The sequence below is a fragment of the Ochotona princeps genome, chromosome 9 (genome assembly GCF_030435755.1).
Source record: "Ochotona princeps isolate mOchPri1 chromosome 9, mOchPri1.hap1, whole genome shotgun sequence".
Taxonomy (NCBI): domain Eukaryota; kingdom Metazoa; phylum Chordata; class Mammalia; order Lagomorpha; family Ochotonidae; genus Ochotona; species Ochotona princeps.
Genome location: NC_080840.1, coordinates 69,547,187 through 69,567,118, shown reverse-complemented (window position 1 = coordinate 69,567,118; position 19,932 = coordinate 69,547,187). Strand labels below are relative to the sequence as shown.

Here is a 19,932-nt window from a genome sequence, read left to right as displayed (position 1 = left end):
TACAGCTTTCAAAAAGTTGCATAGGTAGTCCTTTTAGCCATTCTATTTGAGACCTTTTTGTTGTCAACAAATGAAGAAGAAAAAAATGCTAGAAAACTAAAAATAATACACTCCTTTCGAATTTCATTCCACAACTGGTGCTCAGTTAAATGACTGCAACGAGCCAGAGATACAAATCATATGTGTTATGATCTGGAGAAATCTTGCAGCTGTAAGCGTATTCCACTTCACTGTCTTTTTTCCCCCCTCTGTCCTTTGATGTCAACTGCTTTCGTAGTGAGGACTGCCCAGAGCGCAGCCTGGGAACTCAGGTGTCCTCATGCTTGCATGTGTTCCAATTCAACTGCTGAGTAACACACAGTATTACACAGTCAGGAAACAGCTTGGATCAGTTAAAGTTGGGAGACACTGAAATAACCATTACTTGCAGACTCTTTCAGGGATTTTTTTCTTTTTTTTTTATGGAAAATGAAGCAGCCAGGATACAATCAGGAAACTTTTAATCACTTTTACTTTGTGCAAGTGTGTCCTTTCAGATCTTCCAGAACATTTCAGATAGTAACACACTTGCTCATTTGTATCAGCACATGAAGAATAATTAAAAAAATAATAAAGCAAGTAGCATATTCACTAATAGATGATCATTTTTTAAAAAATTCTTTGCCTTATGTTCTCATATATTCAGATATTACAATGGTAAAAAGAACTTGTATAATAACTTCAATAAATATTTAAGGTTATAGTATAAAAATAGACAAAAATGATGGAAAAGAATAGTTGGTAGATTAACCACTTGGTAGAGTTAGTAACAAATTACAACAGCAAAAGACAGGATTAGAAACCTGAGAGGAAAAGCAATTAAATACGATCAAGATAAGAAACACAGAAAAAACATGAAGAAAGGATATAAACAGTGAACATGTTCACAGATATTTAAATGGACCATGGAGAACAGAGGAAAAGAAAGTACAATTATTAAAAAATTGAGAGCTAATTTCAGTCTAAAGTTTAAACGTAAAGTCAAAAAAACCAAAAAACTGATAAAAAAAACCACGAAGGTGACAACAATAAAGGCATTTATTCACCAACAAAATAAAAATCATGTCATATCTTCAAATACAACCATTATACATGCATCTGGGAGTATAACAAGGATGGCACTACAACTTAGTGAATAGAGGATTTTTTTTCTCCAACACATGGTAGAAAATTGGATATTCACACAGAAAAAAAGCTGAAACTTACATTCAGAGCGTTGATATAGTCAGATTGATTTTAGGAACAGATGGATTTTTAGAAACATGCTGAGGAGATGAAAGTTTGAGTAGGTGGATAGACAAACTCTTTAAATGAGCTGTCTCTTTGGGATGCCGTCCATCTATAATTAGCTTTATCTAAATGTCCAAACTCTATGGAGAAAACTGAGCTACACTGAAAAGTCCTCTTTCTTATATACTTCTCAACATATTTACATGTCTGAAAAGCAGTAATCAGCACAGATATAGGTGAGCATTTAGATAAGCTATGGGCTCATTTGAATTGACTCTCTCAAAATGAACAAACCAATAATAGTTTGTGAAAAGTCCCAGAATAGATGACTCTGAAGGATGCAAAATTTGAACAAGCTTAAGGTTATCACAAGAAAACACGCTGACAAACACAGAAATTAGAAATGAACACTTGCATGAATAGTAGCATATTCCAGAAAAAAGTAGGTTTCATTGCTTTGCCCTTTGTTCAACCCAGAGACAGCTAGCTTAGGATCTGGTATGTGTTCTTGCCTCCACCAAGCTGCAAGCTGTAGTCAGCACATTTTCCACTCAGGGAAAAAAAATCACAACAAAACTGTTGGTGAGATGTTGAAGATTTCAAGACAACTGAGGATTTACTTCATATCTTGCCCTGGAAACTGCTTAAGATAATTCAATTTAGAATTTTAATTGTCTTCTAAGTTTTATTTTGGACAGGCATTTCAACCTAAGAGTTTTCTCCATGTTATGCTTACGTTTCTTCTGCTGCTTTTCAAAGACCTGCTTCCTGACCCATCAACTCCCCAGTCTCTGGAACACAGAAGTGATAAACTGGATTTCCTCTTGAGGTGGTTGCAATTACAGCCAACCAGCCCTTCCATCACACTTTCTATGCACACCAAACCTGATAAGTCACATCTGCCTTGTTCCTGATTTTTTTTTCCTACAAAAAATCATCTGCTTTTTTCTCCCAACATCAAAGACAAACAAGAAAACAAATGAAAATGATTCATGTGCAAGAAGCTCCCAGAACTATCTGAAATGTTTAGATAGGAAGCTCACTGACTCTGGGTTTAGATTATAGTTCCAGGTAAAGCCCTGAAGAGACTTTTCTCTACTTGACTAGTGCTTCTTCCCTCAGCCTAATGGAGCAACTGAGAAGCAAGTATTTCCCTCAACACAGGGCTTGTCCCTGTCTGTTTAAGAAAGCCCCACTTATGTCAGCAAAGGTCAGCAAGGAGAGCTTAAATTCAAGAGGTATGCGAGCTCTGGTATGATAGGGAGTGTCCTCTTCTACAGGGCCATGTGTCCAATATCATCATGACTTATGTCAATGGTAACCACAGTGAAGAAACATTCTTCCCAATTTATCATGAGGAATTAGTCCAAAATATAGCTGGATGCAGCTTCTTAATTTATAAATCACAGAAGAGGTTTCAAAATATAACCCAAATTATATCTCCTTTGGAGGGAACTTCTGTTATCACTACACTTCAGTCTCAAAGGAAAATTCAGCATGTGTTAGTAAATACTGAAAAGAATGCAAGGAGTTGTATGGATTTTACTAAACAATTTGTGGGAAGACAAGGGAAAAATTGACCTTTAGCACCACACTATAAGCAAGTTAGTTTTTAAAAATTCTCTTTGAGAAATGCTGGTACTGAAAGTCCCTGTTTGGTTCTATTGCCAATTTGTTTCTTTCCCTTTTTTTGAAGTCTCCACAACTTTGTGAAAAAATACATCACAGTCTGCCACCTTTGACCACTATCGACTCCACAAATGTGGCTTTGGAAATGTTTAAGCCATTTGTGGCTGCCGCCTTTTCATGAACAGTAATATTCTGAGGCTATCTGGCCTTCTACAGACACTTCTGGAATGCTTTTGCCTTACAAATTTTTTGTTTTCTTCCTTATATCTTGAAGTCGTTCAGATTTTAATTGCATTTCTTACATGGATTGATGCATGGTGGTCCTCAGTGTATTCTGTGAGCATACTTTAAAAATAAATTTTGTAGAGGTGAACAAAAAGGAGATCATTGCAGCTTAAACAAAATAAAAGTCGTAATTAAACTAAAACAAAACAAACCAAAAAAATAACCTGACCCATGGCCTTGGAAATGCCTCCTTAAATATTTAAATTCTTCTTGTAAAGTGTGGAACTCTCTTAAGTATGACTTATTACAGGTATACTTTTGTTGAGACAGGCTATGAAAGTTTTATATTCTGTTATAAATATCCAAGTTAGTAAAATATTAGCATAAGTAAAATTAAATCACATAAGTGTTTTATTTCACTATTTTCTGGAGAATAGGGGACATTACAGTTCTTTTAGCAGCACAGCTACAACATATTAAAGCACACTAAGGCCTGAGATTTTATGACAATCCACTGAGACATTTACTATAACTTGAACCTTTTACTTACTTCTGTCAGATGGCCAAAAGTTGGTTTAGCAGTATAAAGCATAAGCTGTTTGGTCACTTCGTCTAATTCTAGAGAAAAAAAAATGGAATATGATCAAAAATAATTAATAATCAAAAAATAAGGAAGTTATCAATTATATTAATCAATGTAGGTTGTGTATATATCAAAATGGGAGAGAAATTTTCATTTTCCCTAAATACAAATTAGTTAATATACCTTCTTAAATTTATATCCAAACATGATTAGATTATCAAAGAGCATTTTAGCGTGGGTTCTTTCTGTATTACATCCATGATCTTAATAACTAATTATTGGATAACTTTTTAAGCAAGCATTATCAATTGGCTACTCTAAAACCATTCCTCTATCCCTTAGTGGAATCATGTTCCATGACCGAGGGCAAAACTCTGAAATACTTGATCGTTGAAGGACACCATGCTCCTGAAATAGAGATATGTGATGCAAATATACAGAGATGGTTTAGGATAAAAATGCAGAATTTTTTTAAAGATTTATTTATTTTACTTGGAAAGTCATAGTTAAAGAGGAAGAGACAGAGAGAGAGAGCTTTTATGCTGCTGGTTTACTCTTTATATGGCCACAATGGCCAGAGCTAGACTGAGAATAAAAAACAAAGTATTTATAATTTTTCTTGCATAGTAGAAAACAGCAGGTCAATCTACTTAAAGCTAACCAATGGAATTTTAGAGGACATGTATGTGATGGGAGAGATTTCTGGAATAGCGTTATGGATTAGACAAACTCATGTAGATGTTTAACTTTCAAAACTTATGGTAATGGTTCATGGAATAATGCCAACAGTTGATGAATCAGAGTACAAGCTTGATTCAATTATGGCATCTTGAAGGTACAGCCTTTGGAAGTTTGTTGTGTTGGATTTGGATAGCGAGAATGAGCACACATGTTTGAATCACGATGGCTTTTTAAGAGGAGACAACATACAGGGAAGTGGAAGTCTCTGATTCCTGTCTCATTATATCATTTTCTGACTTCCACTTTGTCATTGCCAACCTCTACCAAATGCCAAATTTATGCAGATGTCCATGACTTGTAAAGTTTTGACTCTACAACTCTAATTTGAAATAAACTTTATTCCTTCCTAAGAGGTTCCTCAGAGGTATTTTAGTTACACTAATGAAAAACAGATTAATACAGAAAGTCTAGACTTCAGAACATACAAACAGTCCAGAATGATCAACTGCCCTTTAAGTTTGGGACAAGCTTATGTTGGACTATAAAGTCTGCCAGGAGTGTGTTGACTTCAAAAAAGACAACACTAAGGAATATAGCCAACACATGAAAGTTGACCAAGTGAAAACAAAACAAAACAAAACAAAACAAATCTTTGCTTACATAACTGAATAATTTGCTTATTCTTACATGGATTACAAATGACCTTATCCTTAACTAGATATTTTTAATTTGTGCCCAAATCATTCTCAATTATATATAATAAGCCAAAATAAAATCTAGAAAATGATACTTAATGTACAGATCATCCAATTAGTGAACAAACTGTTTTGATCATTTTTCATCCCTAAACTTATGTAATCCTCAATCTTCCTTTACTTCAATATTCAATAAGTGGAGAATCTATTAACATATTTGAAGCAAAAATGCCAGTAAACATGTCAAATGATTTTAAGCCTATTTAAAAATCAATATTCACACAAAATCATAATTTAACTTAATATTTTAAAAACTGTTTATGGCCCTATGAACAGAAGTTAAAGAGCAGTGGGAAAACTTTTATAACCCATATGGACTTTACTATAATAAATAGAATATGTTTAATTCAAAAAACTACCAGTTGGCTCTAGTGTGTGCATGAGTGAATTAATATTGCTTATTGGGACAAGATTGGTTTGTCTATACATATAAATCCACGTATTTCAGCTCAAGTAAGGAGCATATCTTTCCGTGGTCTTTGAATGGGACACAGAAATCAAACTGTGTGGCGTAAGAAAGAAGCTAAGAAAACCTGTACATAGCAAATGTTAGTCACCACTAGACAAGTTAATGTTATCTCATATAATCCTCCAAGGCTTACTGTAAGATAAGTAGTCTTCCCACAACAATTTTAGAAATGAGAAACTGATATATTGGGAAAATAAAACAATTAAAATTGCCAGAGTTTAAGCAAATTCTACCAAGCTTGCTAAAAATGAATATAGAAAAAATACAAATTTCAGAAATAGGATCAGTTATTATTTTTAACACAAGGCACAACTGATATGTATTCATTTCTCCTCAGTTCTATACTTGTCATATCAAATATTAGCATTAATTTTTATTACCCAGATAATGATACATTGAACAATTTAAAAAATTCAAACAATTACTTTCAGAGATATCAATATTTAGTTAAATAAAAATGAGAAAGCAACTTATGGTTCACCTAAAGCATTAACTTAATATTTTTAAAAAATGAGTCATTAATCAATAAGCAAAGAAGAGCTTGTCTCTATTTTATGAAACTGTAAAAGACAAGAACTTAAAGTTAGAAGACATCTTTGAATTATAGTTAACCGACACACACACATTTTTACTTATTTTCTAATAGCATTTTATTTTATATTATTATTATAATTATTTTTACTTGCCATGGTATGTTTTTATAGTTTCCTCCCCCCTTTATCTCCCTTTCCACTCTTTCCATTCTTCCCCCAACCACTATTTCCCATCCCCGTATTATCATAACAGTATAGCCCTTCAGCAAGAGTCACAAGTATGGAATTCTACTATTTATTTGCATTATGGCATGGTGGGGATTGGCGATGGTAGAAAATCAAGCAGCCTATTGTTGAAATATATTCAACTGTGTCATTGGGAGACCTCCTTTTATTTGGGAATAGAGATGCACACTGAAACATCCCTTTATCACTCAATATTCTAGTCTCCATTATATAGTTCATTTAAGAACTATATTCATATATGTATATAAATGCTGTATACATTTATAATTTATATACTTACAAATTATATAATACGTAAATATATGTATTTGTTTTGTATTTTGTGTTAATGTTGCCTTATATCAGAGACTATACATTACCAATCCTATTGACAGAAACTGCAAGAAAAGCTGGGGAAACTACATTAAAACAATTTGGAGGCTTCAGCAAGTCATCTAAACAATTAAGACTGCTGCAGGTAAAATCACAGCAGATGGAAACCACTGATATGAAACTGTAACTAGTTGTTGCTTTTTACCCCCAGGGATTTATTGATTCTAAAGCAGGGTAGAAAATGAAGTATACCAGTGGCATGCAAGGATTTGAAGTGATACAGACCCATCAGCAGAGCAAGGAAGGGGCAAAATTAAGTCCAGGGGTGACTAAGGAGGATTGGAAATCCACCAGATCCCTTAGAGCATTACTGTATCTATCAGAGAAAAATGAAGTAGATCATCGCCGAAATAAACTGAAACCCAGCTGTATACATTAGCTCATGACCAAGCGCGGTAGCTTAGTGGCTGAAGTCCTCACCTTGAAAGCACAGGGATCCCATATGGGTGAGGTTCTAACCCCGGCCAACTGGTCCCCATCCGGCTAATTCCTTGTGGCCTGGGAAGGCAGTCAAGGATGGCCCAAAGCCTTGGGACCCTGCACCTGTGTGGGAGACCAGAATAAGCTCCTGGATCCTGGCTTCAGTTCAGCTCATCTCTGGACATTGGGGTCAATTGGGAAGTGATTCAGGGAATGGAAGATCTTCCTCTCTATATTTTCTTCTCTCTGTATTTCTGACTTTGCAATAAAAATAAATAAATGTAAAAAAGAATTAGCTCAGTTGCAATACTAGTTTTAGAAGGTAAGTATAAAAAAAGCAAAGTTAAACCTCTGAAAGGAGGTATCTTGACATGTAGAAAATATTTGTATGCAACAGTTAGGATTCAGTCATCAAATGATCATAAATCAAAATGTAAGACCAATTTACAAAATAGGAGGAGACAAGGGGAAAACTCTCCTATAATCAGTTGCTAAAATTACACTAAAACTTTAAAAATAATTATAGCTAAACTTTAAATAAATATGGGGTATGGCTATTTGTTGTTAACATCCTGCTTAGAATGCACATATCCAATATTAGAGCATCTAAATGTGAATCCCAGCTCGGCTTCTGATTCCAGTTTTTTACTAATATGCCTTTTAACAGACACTGATGAGTGGCCCACGTGCTTGGGTCTTTGCCATTTGGAAGATATGGACTGAGTTTCTCTGTCCTAGCTTGAATCTGGCCAAGCCCAAGCTATTGGGACATATCACTAGTGCAAAATAATAATAATGATAATAGCCATAATATATAAGCGATCTATGCATGTGTGTGTCTTTCAAACAAACAAAAATGAATGTCTTAAATCATGAAAGAGCCATGATTCATGCATTTATGCAAAGGCACTTCAAGATATAGAATTTTAGGAAATTGTTAACATGTCAAAAATAAATAAGTTTATTCATAATACAACTTTCTGTGATTTTTAGTAAACTTCCCCTATTGAAAATATAAAAAATAATAAAATAAATATGGGATTTCATATTTATGAAAAAAATAAAAAAGAAAAAAGTGATAGATGCGCTTTGCCCTTAGATAAAATGCAGCTGGTTTATGTGAAGCATGAAATAAACTATGAAATAGTTAGCAAGGAAATGAAATAATCACAGGTGTCTACCAGCTGATGACTGGACAAATAAATGATGCACATATACACTAACACATACTACACATTCACAAACTGAATGAACAAAGCATATGCAACTCAAATCCATTATGCGTAGTGAAATAAGCCAGTCCAAAGTGGCAAATGTTCTCCCTCATCTGTGGTACTTAAAAGACAAAGCACATATAAAATTAACATTTTGAGCTTTGATTATACTCCTGAAGAACAGTGCTTTTTTTCTTTCTTGATGTCGTTGAATTCCTTACCCAATGATGTGTTAAGCTTGCGAATGTGAAGGCAAATAAAAACATGTTATTGGTAAACAAAAAAATAAACAAATTAAAAGAAAATCTGTGGGAGGGAAGAAGATGGAATGTGTCATGTGGTGTGCTTGTGCTCCTGGACCTGTGCTGCAAAATGTATGAACCTGTTCATATGTATATATACATACATATATATATGTAATGTAGTTTTAAAAATGGAGAGAAAAAATGAAGAAAAGCTTCCACTTGTGTATAAACAAAAATACTGCCTACAATTCAAGATAGGTGACTATCTTTAAGAACAAGACACGGATATATATTTTCTTAGAAGAACCCAAAGACACTATTGATATGACCAAAATGCTCATGACTATTTTAGATGAGAATATCTACCAATAACATAAAGACATTTAAAGGGTAAACTCAGAGGGAAGAAAATTCAAAACATCAGAACTTCATTCATGTATACAATTTAAAAACTTTCAAATCTACACAGGTAAATTTCCAAATGAGTAAATTATTTAAATACAACCAATTTCAAAGAGTATACTCCAATCATAATGTGTTATTAAATTGTTTAATCATAGTATTCTGCAAGATAATGCAAGTTGAAATCACAAGGGGATGACATTGTTTTACTATGTAAATTTCTCAAATGAAAAAGAGAAAATCACAGAGTTAGCAAGTATCAGAAGCAATGGCAGTAGCAATTCTTATAGCCTGACAGAGGGAGGGAAAGCATGCTCAAAAAAAAAAAAAAAATGTTCTGCACCTAAAATGTTGACATATATCTTGTTAGAGTTACAAGCCAGTCTGGATTATCCTAAAATCTGCCAAGATCAGCAAAATTTTACTTCAACACAACAACTGGCTAAATACTAAGATGAAATGGACACGAAACAGCTGAATGGTGCCTTATGGCCATTTTAAGGTATAGAGCAGCCGGTCCTGTATATGAACTAAATTGAAATGTCAATGAGCTAATCATAGGTTGTGGCTAGGACTTGTTTTCCTTTTTTTTTTTTTTTTTTTTTCTTTTTAATACACTGGTTACTCAAAACCATGTCAATTCCATAACATTGCAAATTGCTGTTGATGTTATATTGGGACTCTTAATTGACTGTGATGATATTCTGCCAGCTCAAACTTCAGACCAGAAAAGGTCTCCCCAAGAAACTGTTCAACCAATCTGGACAATAAGTAGCTGGACTCTATGCTTGGTATATGTTTGCAATGAAAGAATCTTGATTGAATTTGAACTGTAATACTGCATCAAGGTGGAGGAATCCACCGGGGGGAGGGGAGGGGGAGGGAGGGGGGGATTCCCAGAGCCTATGAAACTGTCACATAATGCAAAATAATTAACAATAAAAAAAAAAAAAAAAAAAAAAGAAAACACATAGCAGAAAGCAAAAATGAGTTTGATGTTAACTGTCATTTGTTGGGGAAGTTGTCAGTATAATCTTCAGCTTTGAATTGGGAGAACACAGTGAGTAACACGGTGTTAGTTCTCAATTAGGCAAGCTTAGTTGAAAGGATATATGACCCTGTGTTACCCTCATTCACACACAAGCAATGATGAAATTTTTCCAGTGATAGAATGCATCTGCCTTATCCAGAGGATCTCTTTTCCTGCGAGTGAGGGTCTTAGACATTTTAGTTTCATTATCAAAGGAACGCTTAGGGTCACAGATTCAGAGGAGAGCATTTCTTGCAAACCACTGGGCAGGGAAGCGGGACCAGTCGCTGCCCAGGAGTGACTGAGATTTGGCTCACAAACTCCTGCAGGCATTTAAGCCTCAGAATCCTGTGTTAACAGCTGATGCATTCATTAAGCGGTTGATGGATTAAATGTGCAGACTTGAAAAAAAAAAAAAATCTATATAAACAACTGCCTCATTGTATTTACTAAGCTGAACATGTGCATAAACCATGTACTAGAAATCCCATTCTGAGATTTAAGTCTGCTTGGAATATGTACAGCAAAAGGCATGTGCTAGAATGGAAGAATGGTATTTTTCTATAACAGAAACAAGATGAAAACAAAACTAATACTCATGAGCCGTAAACTCGATAAAAGGGATATATGCAGATGGGAGGATATCACACAACCATAAAGATAAAATATTGACAAACTGACATACCCAACATGTATGATGCTCACAAATGCAATATTGAGTAATGGATACCACATGTTAAACCATATCCAGCACTTCCTTTATGAAATTTAAAAAGAAGCTGTGCCTGTAGCTGGGCCTCATGACTGTACTTGGGGAGGGGGCACCAGGAGCAGGCTTTCGAAACCCTCCGCAGGGAAGCTTTCCAAACAAGTCACAGGTATGTCCAGCTAAGCATGCTAGTTCCCTAGGGGGAGGGAAACTCAGTGAGCCTCCAGGACAACCCCACCCTGGAGGTTAGGTTTTTTGACCCCCCAACGAGTGCCTGTAGCCAGGCAGCCCTGGGCCAAAGGTGCTAGGTAAAGCTCCTTGGCAGTCTTGGAGCTACACCCTCACAGTTAGAGGGTCTTGTTTTTCAGGAGGATGATGGGCTCACACAGGTGACAGTGGGAGGTGTTCTGTGGTTTTTATGCCTGATTTAGGAATTACAGCTGAAGGAATTCCATTGATAAGTCCAAGATGTATGTATGTATGTAGGGGATCAACACTGAAGTAGTTTGAAGGGAAGAATGAGAGTGATAGAAGTGGTTCTGATGGCAGAATCTGTGGAGGCAACGTGGGCTCACCGCCGTGGAACTGCAATCTCTACTGGCTTGCTCTGGACACTGAGGTGAGGCAACTTGTTAGCCTGGGCCCAGTGGGGGCCAGATACGCGAGTCCAAGGTGCAGGAGATCTGACAGAGTAAGTGGAGCTTGGCTCAGGTCACAGGGCCTGCCTGTGTGGTGGGGGATGGGTTCCTGAATCCCGAGGACAGGGAAACCGGTGGGATGTGGGTCGCTTGGCCCAGATCCTGGGCCCACTTCTAGGTGGGTGTTGGGTTCGTGACCTCCAGAAGTGGGAGATTCGGCAGGGCTTGGTTCTCCTGGCTCGGCCCTGGAGCCCACGTCCGAGGTGGAAGTTGGGTTCATGAACATAAGGAGTGGGGGATTCATCTATTCCTGTGGACACCTGGCACAGGTACTTGGACTCGCCTGTTAGAGCATGCCCTACTTAATGAAAAAAGTAGAGCAGTGGACACAGGCCCTGTTATAAAAGGAGAATATGGCAGCACATTTTGTGCTGTAGCAGAAGAACAGAACTAACTGGACAACTACCTGAAACAAATGATGAACAGCAAAACAGTCTGGGTGAATGAAGCCAATGAACACTGGGAGGGTGACACCATCCTGGAATCATTGAAATCCAAACAGCTTGGACAGAACCCTCAGAATATGTACACACTGAGACTCTGGGTTGATATGAGGTGCCTGTTCCTCATCCCTAGGTACTGGGACATGTGGAAAATCATGAGTATTTTCCTCCTTTGTCTCTTCCCTTTTCTCAGACACAACAAGAAGAAATAGAAAATTTGGAAGCAATGAATTCATCCAATTTTCCCTACACTTCGATCCTTCCCATCCTGATCAATCACGTGATCATCATTAAAAAAAATAATAAAAAAGAACAGTAAAAGGAAAATTTAAAAAGAAGCCGGTATGCCTATGAAATTATAACTGATAATGGTGATTAACTTGGAATTTGCTGAAAATTCTAGATTATGGCAGGGAGAGGACAGAAAATGTTTTCTAGGGATGTGCTTATGGTTTTGCTAACAGCTTGATTAGGATGATTGAATATCAGTTGCTCTGGGGAAAATTTATGCTTTCTGTATTTTAATTTATGATATTTTTCAAATCTAGAACATTTATTATTAGCTCTCTTGCTATTAAAATATAATGAATAATATAAAGGATCACCACATCAAGAGTATAATATAGAATATTTTGTGATATTATTATTAAATCATATTAATATTCATAGTTTAAAAGTCTGGTTGTAACCTTATTCCCATTGTGGTGTGATCTGCTATGACAGCCATGGAGATTTTGCTAATAACGTATGAATCCACCTATAAAGCAATGTGAGTGAATGTATTTACCAAATAAACATGTGTCATATTTGAAATGTGTCAATAATTTTTGGAACTAATCCAAAATCACTTAAAATGTTATTAAATTTATAGTTTTTTTCTTCTTTGGTATTTTACCAACCATTGATTATAAATAATAATGATATCATTTTCTATGTGTTTATGAATAGTTCTCACACTAAAAATTATCATATTCATAAGCAAAGAAATGAATATCTTAGATTGGTTTCGGACATGGATTATTAAATGAATGGTTTTTTAAATTGTCTCATGACTGGATTACCTGATTAAAAAGAGCTATCCTTTAAGTAATACATATAATTAAGATAATGTTTACTGACTGATGAATACGAAAAGAACAGCTTCAGATCCGAATCCACAGAGAACTGCATTGAGACTAAGATGCTGAGGTTCAGGAAACTTCAACTTATGATTGGATAATCAGCTTCCCCAAAACTCATTAAGTTATCAGATAACAGACATCTGAAAGTTACATTTCTGCTTCCAGACAAAGATGGACTTCCAATGAAACTGTTTGCTATATCTTGACAATAGGATGCTGGACTCTCTGCCATTGTCCATGCCCGCAATGATGGACGTATGACTGTGTATGAAGAACTATAGTAATGATATAGAGGAACTAGGTAGGAGGTAAGGGGGCGACTGGGGCTGGGATAAGGGAAATACCAGGAGCCTGTGGAACTGTATCATAAAATGATAATAATAATAATAATAATAATAATAATAATAAAGTTTGTTATTAAAAAAAACCCTATTTCTCATTTATGTGTCAAAGTTCCAGTTGAGATAAAAACAGTTTCTCATTTATGTGTCAAAGTACCAGTTGAGATAAAAGATGGAAAGTGATGGACAATCCACATCAAAATTGTTGTAGCTTGACATAATACCAAACTACAAACACACATTGTATCAGTCATAAGCAAACTTGTGAACTCATCCTAGTTTTTACCACTGCTGCCAGACCAGATGAAATCCTCTTAACTTCCCCACATAAAATCTTCTTCCTTCAGTTGCCCCCCTGCTGTGTTCTTCCCTTCTTGATCTAAAACTCCTTCTAATGTTGACCATTTCTCAGACACTTCTCTGGTGGATTCCTTTCCACATTGCTGGCAGCTGTCTACTCTCAAATAAGACCCTTCGCTGACCTGGAGATTGAAGTACAAACTGAAAGAAACATCTTGTCAATAAGTCACAGCCTCTTACATTGAAATAGTACCATTTGTGCTCTAAGTAGACCACTTTGTGAGCCTTCAGAGACTGGAAAGATATGCTAAGAACTATCGACAACAAATTTTATTTTACGTGAAATGCATCCAGAGATTAAAAAAATCTATAAATATACAAAATATTTTTGTGATAGAACATAAGAAATATTGCTGAAATTGTGATCAGGATACTCATTGGAATCAGTTGCAAGATACCTTCACTCTAGCTCTAGTTAATAAAAATAATTGTGGTCAACATTGTGGTGATAGTTTTGAAAAATAAACACAATATTTATTAAACTCACTATTCCTTAGTGAGTGCCTCATTTGTGCAAGAATAAAAACACAAAACATGCTACCACATTTTGTACATGGCATAATCACAGAAACCCAAATATCTCTCTTTTAATTTCTTGTGTTATATTAATGGACAAATAGTGTATTTGGTAGTGAGCATCTTTGGCAAGTGATGGCATTCAGGGCAATGTTCATGTCATTACCTGCAGTGTTTAATGCAGTATTCCAAAGAAGATGAAGTTAATTTACAGTGCAGAGGACAGTAGCTCCATCTCAAGTCCATCATTTTTAATGTTTTAAATGTGTTTGTGAAAGCTACACTGAAAAAACACCAACATTCAAAATAATCAATTTCTTATAATTATATGGTTTCACATTTTCAAGATTATTTTGTGAATTTTCATATCACTTTTTCTTAGTTATTTTTAGTATAAATATAATGAAATCAGAAAAGTCATTGATACGAATTTTGGTTGGCTGATTTGAAATTTTTCTTAAGTGAATTTGATAAAACCCATACCTAAATACTTATTTTCCTTTGCAGACAATACAATCACATTCCATATATATTATGTTGAGAACTACTCAGTAGCTAGGCAGGCTAATCTTCTGCCTGCCAGTGCCAGCATCCGATATGACTGCCAATTTGTGTATCCTGGATGCTCCCCTTCCTGATACAGCTCCCTGCTTGTGGCTTGGTACGGCAATGGAAAATGGCTCAAATTGTCCAGCCTCTGCAGCCATGCGAAAGACTGAAAGAAATTCCTGGTTACTGACTTCATATTGACTCAGCTATGCCATTCCACCCATTGTGGAGTAACCCTACGGATGGAAGATCTCTGTCTCTCCGCTTAGCAAAATACAAGTAAATAAATCATTCAAAATGATGTTGATATGTAAATGTCATGTACAGTACATACGCTGTGATAGCTCCATTGTCAATAGTTTCTGAGCTCCTTTGAAGGAACTGAGCCTCAGCAGATGGTCCTGCTATCATGTGCTTAATCTCAGACTTTTGTCCATCCTTTCATAGGAATCTGAATGCTATCATCTCAGCATCACTTTCCTAACATCCTTTCATAGCAGTGAATTGCTAAATGGACAATTTGCTTCCCTTCCCAAATTTCCTAGTAGTATGCAGCATGTTGAAATTTTGACCTGAGACTGTAAATCAGGAAAAATGAATTTAACTTTATATTCTAGTGCTCCTAGATGTTTTGTTCACACTAGGTATTTATCTTCAAAGGGTTGCTATCCGATCAGCTTAAAAGCTAACTAAAAGTCCTTCATTAGTAGTAGAATAAGTGGGGAATATTAATGCAGAGGTAGGGTAGTTATAATATTCGTTGATTTGTATTCCTTTTTCAAAATGAAAATACAGTTTTCCCAAAAATTCCAGCAAACCTGCCTTTGAATCAATAGCAAGTCCAAAATAGGTCACATGTACTTTCATAAACAAATCCTCAAGTTTACAGGGAAAATAGGAACATTAGGTGATTTAGGCCCATCTGAGTTTAAATATATGGCAATGTGTTTCTAAATCTGTTAAAGCATAATTAACACTAGCAATATTTATGTATGACTTCTTTCCAATGTGTGAATTTCAAAAATGTCCATTTATCAGTGAAGAATAATTATCTTCTTGCCAAATTATTGAAACGGTTTGATCAGTGAGATCAACAACATTTCAGAACTATCAAAATCACCTGGGCACAACCCTCAGACCCTGTGCCAAATTGGGACTCTGGGTGGAGATATGGTGGCCATTTCCCATCCCTGTGTTGAGGCAATTGGGAGGCTAGGTATGCTTCTTTTCTTATCCTCTTCCCCTCCCTAACCCCTGAACAGAAAGAAGTAACAGAAAATTTGAAAACAATGATCACATCCACTTTTCCCTAAACCCTGGTCATTCTCACCCTAACCAACTATTGCTAGCATCATTTAAAATTTAAAAAATAAATATTTTTTTTTAAAAAAGAACCAAGTAGAATTCCTACATTCATTGAAAGGCCTATTGAATACTATTTTAATATCTCTGGGACAGCTCACACGGATTAACAAATTCTGGTTGAAATGTACAATGTTGGTAAAGGTTTAGGTCAATGATAACAAATAAATACAATTTTAAAAAGGCAAAATGAGTAACTGAATAATGGTACATTGTACACCTCCTACTGGGTTCAAAAGCACAGTGAAGCATCTGCCTCTTGGTGCAGAAGCAGTTCCCTTGACCACTCAGTAGGACAGCTCAGCCTTCTACATCAGGAGGAAACCTCCAACTCTCAGTTTCCCTCGTGGCCATACATGAGATGGGCAACATGAGGTTTTCCCACTATAAATGAACAAGGTTTTAGAAATCCCTTCCATTTTGACGTAAATTTAAGAATTGGAGATTGCCTTGCAAATTATAATCCCAGATCTTTGTAATATTTAGATTTACTTATTCCTGTGTATTTACCCTCACATCTCCACAGTTTTCAAATATATTTATTTTGGACTTGGTTGACTAGATCTCCAAACACTATTTATACACAGTTTTTGAGGGGGGAATTTCTGTTGCCTCACAGCAAATCTATATGCACTAAACATTCTCCAGTTCATGAAGTAATGGCCTCATGCAGAGATAAATCACAATTTGGAATATTACTTTTTCCTCTAGGCTACAATCCCAGCAAATTGTTCAATGAAAAAAATCATTCTTCACGAATCATCTAGGGATTAAGAAAAAATAAAAGCTCAAACTACTATCGAAGACAAATTAATTTAGCAAAGAATTTAACAGGTTGAAAACAAAACATCATTATGTCTCAAAAAGCAACATGCAGGACAACAAGGAACCACAGGTTTTACCTGAAATGTTTGCAAAATGTTTGACAGCTCAGATTTATCTGTCATTTTATCAACTGTGATTCTTTATCTGCTACAGTACATGAGAGCTTTTAACTTTGGATTTCAATATATTTTTCACAATACAAGGAATCACATTATTGCCCTTTTAGTCAGTTTAAATGCTGGCAGCAGGAAGAAAAAGCATTTATTACAATAATTGTCTTCCATCTTTACCTTTTATCTCCTGAGTTTTATAAAGTTTATTACTTGTATTTTGAAAGTTCTTAATAATGAACATGAAAATTAACACACAATATCCTGGTATATTGGAAACAAGTTTCTTAACATATCACTCTTATACAGGCTGTGTAATAACCAAACGTTGCACTTTATCAAAGAATGAAACAGTTCCCTTACAATTCAATTCTACATAATAGGATATATAAATTCTACCGATGTAATCTTGCTTCCAGATTCCTTAATAATGCTTTTAGATATAAATCAGAAAAACTGAATCTGGATAACCAGAAGGGATTTTATTGGGTTGGTAATTGGCAGTTCACAAAATCTAGAATAATCATGGGAGTCACATTTACGCTGCTGCACAGAGTAGCTAAAGCTTGACACCATTATCCACCTGTAAAATAATGTTGCTAACTCTGAAACCACAGAATGTTATCTGCAAAGTGTGCAATATGCATTTTGGAGCCTCCAATTCTTTCCTTTGTTTGAATGTGGTTATTTTTTTTTCCTTTAATTATTTCTGACATCATTGTTCTTTTCGAAAAAGTATATCTGGAAAAGATCTGGCATAAATAATTTAATTGTAGTGACAGTTCTGGGTTATTTCAGTTCAGCAGAACCAGTTAAAACGTTTAAATACTTTGCAATGGATTGAGTCCAACAATCACTGTCATCGTTTCTAAAGCTTCTTACAAGCACCACAGTTGCTCCATCCCATGACTTCCTGCTGCATAATCACAGAATGTGGGCTTGTCAAGGGTCTGGCTTTTTTCAAGACCAGGTTCTCTGCAGCAGTGTTCTGAATGCATCATGCTGGAGAATCTTCCAAGCGCTAAATATTTTGAAGATCACTCAAGTTCTCATTTAAGGAAACATCTGTGATGTCAGTTTTAGAAGAGTTTCATAAACTATATGAGGTAATAGGAAAGGCAAAAGCAGGTGCTGCCTTTGAAACCTAGCGATCTCCTCTCGCTCCAGAGCCCAAGATCCTAAACACAGTGACTCACGGCTTTCTCCTAGATAAGTTTTCTCTGTAAGCAATGAAGGATGGTAGACCCAAAGAACAGATGAAAGAATAGTCATGATATCCAAATATCTCTCCAAATCCTATCATGAACAAGTCAAGCATCCTGGGCTATCCATGCCTTTTGGACCAGAACATATTGCTAAGCTGCCTTAAAATACTGTTTTCAATGTTTCATATTTACAAACAACATAGGTAACAGCAAAAAATTATCATTTCTATTGAGTTATGTTTAGTTAAACTAGTTGAGTACTTAAAGTTAAGACAAAAAGGAAATTAAAAAATCCTTGTGTTCTGCAAGGAAATTAATCAATGGAAACAATTTTACTTTTTCTCTCTTAACTCTGAGAGATTGGGATATCCCTGATTCAAGTAAAGAAATACTTGTTGAAGAAGAAAAATTTCTCTGACAAACAGGAAAAATTATTGCACCTAGGGAATGATTTTTCTCTGTATCGAAGAATACGTGAGTTTGAAAACTGTAGCAGTAACATTTAAGCTTGCTTTTGAATTACTGACTTTTTGGATCTGAAACAGTATTAACAGTAGAATTAAAGCCCAACAAGTCATGGGAAAGACATTCGGAGCTCCATGTAGGTGCCTTCGGGCAAAACATGCCTGCTGCCTAAGCTGTGGAGCACAGAGGACACAGTGAGTTTGAACTTCTAAGACTCACTTACACTCTGGGTGATGAAAGACATGCCTGGAATAGAATAAAAAGGTTTTTTTGTTTTCTTGTTTGTTTTTTAAAGAAAAGGTATGATGTGTTGCATAAAATGATCTATAGTTTGGTTCCATGGAAATGCATGCACATGAGAGGAACGTTATGCTGAAAAACACTGCACAAAAAGTGAGCAAAATAAAACTATTTTAATGAAGGCTAACTATTTTAACGAAGGTTAATTGCAGAGCAATGGAACAGGTAAACACAGAAAATGTTTCCTGCATTTCAGGTACGGATCAAAAACCTAGCCCACAAGTAGGTTCGTGCAGAATTATATATTTTATGTATTTTTTGTCTCCCTAGAACTGTTTTCCCTGAAATAAGGACAAATATATATCATCACATACAGAGAAGAGAAAATGGGAAAAAAATTTAGTTTTAAGCTCACCCAGAAAATGTTTACATTGATATTTAGACATCTTAAGGAAGTAGTTGTGAGCTTGTAATAAGATAGACTTTATATCCATGATTATTACATGAAAATACATGAAAAAATGTGTTTTGCAAAAGCCTAGATAAAATAAATACCATGCATAGAGACTAATATCTGAAAAATTAATAGGGTAATTACTTAACGATCAACTGTAATGGCAGCAGAATTGATCTCAGAAGTATTACTGAAACAATGTGGTTATTTTATGTTGTTATGAAGAGATAATTATCTACAAGAATTACTAAGATTGTATATTTAAGAATATATTTTACTGTATTTCTTGGAATATCCATGAAACTAATAAACTCCACATGTTGTCATGAATTGTCTGACAAGAGAGAAATAATTTTTTCTTAGTGAAATTGTATGCATCTCAATTTCTTAGAACTTAAGCAAAGATTGGACATCATATTTGGTTCCTGCTTCATCCTTACAAAAAGACATGATAATTTGGC

The 19,932-nt window shown here is 35.4% G+C and overlaps 1 protein-coding gene across 3 annotated transcripts in view; it reads right to left on the bottom strand.

The window, feature by feature from the left end:
• CNBD1 (cyclic nucleotide binding domain containing 1) overlaps positions 1-19,932 on the bottom strand; it is a 442,802-nt gene that overhangs the window by 35,207 nt on the left and 387,663 nt on the right. For all 3 annotated transcript variants that reach the window (XM_058668395.1, XM_058668394.1, XM_058668393.1), the window contains one exon: positions 3,674-3,741. In XM_058668395.1, coding sequence (XP_058524378.1) covers positions 3,674-3,741 — 68 coding nt within the window. The remainder of the gene's footprint in view (positions 1-3,673; positions 3,742-19,932) is intronic.